This window comes from Monodelphis domestica, chromosome 2 (assembly GCF_027887165.1).
Source record: "Monodelphis domestica isolate mMonDom1 chromosome 2, mMonDom1.pri, whole genome shotgun sequence".
Classification (NCBI taxonomy): Eukaryota; Metazoa; Chordata; class Mammalia; order Didelphimorphia; family Didelphidae; genus Monodelphis; species Monodelphis domestica.
The window spans coordinates 542,503,144-542,505,643 of record NC_077228.1 but is presented as its reverse complement, the minus strand read 5'-3'; the positions used below and the strand labels follow the sequence as shown (position 1 = coordinate 542,505,643).

At 65.5% G+C, this 2,500-nt stretch overlaps 1 protein-coding gene across 2 annotated transcripts in view; it reads left to right on the top strand.

Annotated features, from left to right (window-relative positions):
* Nucleotides 1–824: 824 nt before the first annotated feature.
* COL6A2 (collagen type VI alpha 2 chain) overlaps nt 825–2,500 on the top strand; it is a 30,181-nt gene continuing 28,505 nt past the window's right edge. For both annotated transcript variants that reach the window (XM_056820176.1, XM_056820179.1), the window contains exon 1: nt 825–1,016. In XM_056820176.1, coding sequence (XP_056676154.1) covers nt 832–1,016 — 185 coding nt within the window. In that variant the 5' untranslated portion in view covers nt 825–831. The remainder of the gene's footprint in view (nt 1,017–2,500) is intronic.

Genomic DNA, 2,500 nt, shown 5'->3' with positions numbered 1-2,500 from the left:
GTTCCTCTCCCCAGGTGTTTGTGCCCTACCAGTCCTGCTGAGTGCCAAAGCCTAGAGCTATCAGATCAAGGCTGTGTGAACAGTTCCAAGATCTCCTGGGAGCGGGTCACTCCCCTGTTCCCATTCTGGGAGCATAGATTGTACCCCTCGAGAAGAGCTTGAAACCTTGCGGGCTGCTCACAATAAACATTCATCATCCCTCTGATAACGTTCCAGGCTGTCTTTCTTGGGACTCCGTAGCTGTCCCCCCACACTTCTAAGCTGTCCCCCACAGTTCTAAGCTGTCCCCCACAGTTCTAAGCTGTCCCCCCACAGTTCTAAGCTGTCCCCCCACACTTCTAAGCTGTCCCCCACAGTTCTAAGCTGTCCCCCACAGTTCTAAGCTGTCCCCCCATAGTTCTAAGCTGTCCCCCACATTTCTAAGCTGTCCCCTGTTGCGACTACGTGGCTGTCCCCGGCAGGCTGGGTCTAGCTCTGTAGGCCTGCCAAGCCTCGGAGCCCTTGGCCCTTCTCAGTGGGCGCCCCCACTGCCTGCCGTGCCCTGGGCAAGGGTTCGCCTGGCCTCCCCCTAGTTCTGACCTGGCCCACCTTCTCCAGCCATCTCCTGTCCGGGGGCTCCCTCTCGGGGAGCCCTAAAGCTCTGGGGTCTCCGTAGGCCGGGACGGAGGGCAGAGCGGGATTCTGCTTGGGGCTCAGCCCGGGGAAGGGAAGGGAAGGGGCCCCTCGGGCGCCCCACCCTTCTCGGCGGCTTCGGCGGACCCACAGCGCCCCCCGGTGGCCCTCCGGGGCCCCCAGGGCGGTGGGGGCCAGCCGGGCCAGGAGGGGAGGAGAATGGAAGGAGGGGCCGGACGGCCCAGGCAGGCGCTCCCTCCGGCCACTCCCAGCGCATTTGCTCTCCTCTTAAGAAAGTCCTTTTGGAGCTCGCGAGCAGCGCCCGCCGCCCTTCCAGCTGCTGGTGGAGGACATGCTCGCGCCCTTCTGAGAGGCCCCAGCTCCGCCCGCGGCTCCAGCCCCAGGTACGCCGCGCCCCCGCCCCCGCCCCGCTGGCTCCGGAGCGAGGCCAGGAGGGACCCCGAGCCGGGCAGCCTCCGGCTCCCCCATCAATGTCCCCCGCGGCCCCCCCTCCGCCGCCGATCAGTTTCATCCCCGGAGTTGGGAAACTGACACGCCGGCCGGCCGGGGAGGACGCCCGGCTGAGCAGCCCCGCCGCGCTCTCCGGGCGCCCCGAGGGTGTCCAGAGAAGGAAAGCGAGACCCGAGCCCTCCCGGCTTCTCCCTGGCCGCCCGAGCGCCCCGTCCTCTGCTCCGCTGGGCTTTCACACTCCGCTCGGGCCGCGCTGGGTCCTGGGTGGGGCCGCTGGTTGGCAGCCGCCGCCTAGGCTTTGGGGGCCGGCGGGGGGGGGGGGGGGGGCGCGTGCTCGCGGGCCGGAGAGCTTCCCCGCTTTTTCTCCGATTTTAATGCAAACGAACCGGCCCGGGCGCTGCGGGATCTCTCGGAACAGCGCTTGAGCCGCGGGGCTCCCCTCGTTAGCTCAAGGTGCCTCACTTAGCGTCAGGAAGTGAGCAGCGCCCCTGGCACCCGCCGGCCAAGTTACGAGCCTCGGTTTCCTCATCTGCAAAATGGGTTCGGAATACCTGGCATCTCAAATGGTCGTTGCTTCGCCAGCTTTCAAGCCCAGCACAAATGTGGTCCTGACGGTAGAGGGGGACGATGGGCCTGGCGGTTCTGGCTTCCCCCCGGCCCTGGGGCCACTCAGCTGGGGAGGGGGGCGCTCTGGCCTTTTCTTTGTCTTGGGAGCTGCCGTTGCATTTCTGCCTAAGGGAGACAGGATCTTAGATTCCAAAGGGGGAAACTGAGGCCCAGAAACAGGAGGTGCCTCAGGTGGTGCACACAGCTGAACAGAATTTGAACCCAGACCCCTGATTACATCAGTAGCTCCTTTCCCCAGCATCTGAGGCTGCTCAGGACACTCCGGAGTCCCTTTTCCCTCCTCCCCCCGCTTGGCCCCTTTTCTCTGGAGCCCGCATCGCTAAGCTCCTGCTGCGTACAGAGCCCCATTTAGCGCTGGGAGGCCTCTCCTTCCGTCCTAAGCCGTCACAGCCAGAATTCGAACTCAGGTTCTCTGACTCCAAAGCCCACTCTTAGTTGTGCTGGACAAGTGGGAGCCCTGGAGGCATGGAGTACCGGCTGGACTTCGAGGCAGGCAGAGTCAGGTCCAGCCGGGGTCTCGGCTGAGCTCTGAGCAACTCCGGGACCCAGGGCCAGGCACGCGGGGCACAGCTCCGCTCTCCATTCAGACCTGGGGTCCAAGGACCCGGCTTCGGCCCGAGGCCCCTCGCAGGGAGTCCTCCTCTCCGGGCCTCAGTTTCCTCGTCTGTAAAATGGGCGGGCCGGACTCGGAGCTCCGCTTCTTTAGTCTTGGGGACCCCCCCCCAGTGTGTGCGAGTGAGGCCGGGCGGGGTGTGCGCGCGCGCGCGTGTACGTGCTGGGCATTCCGCGC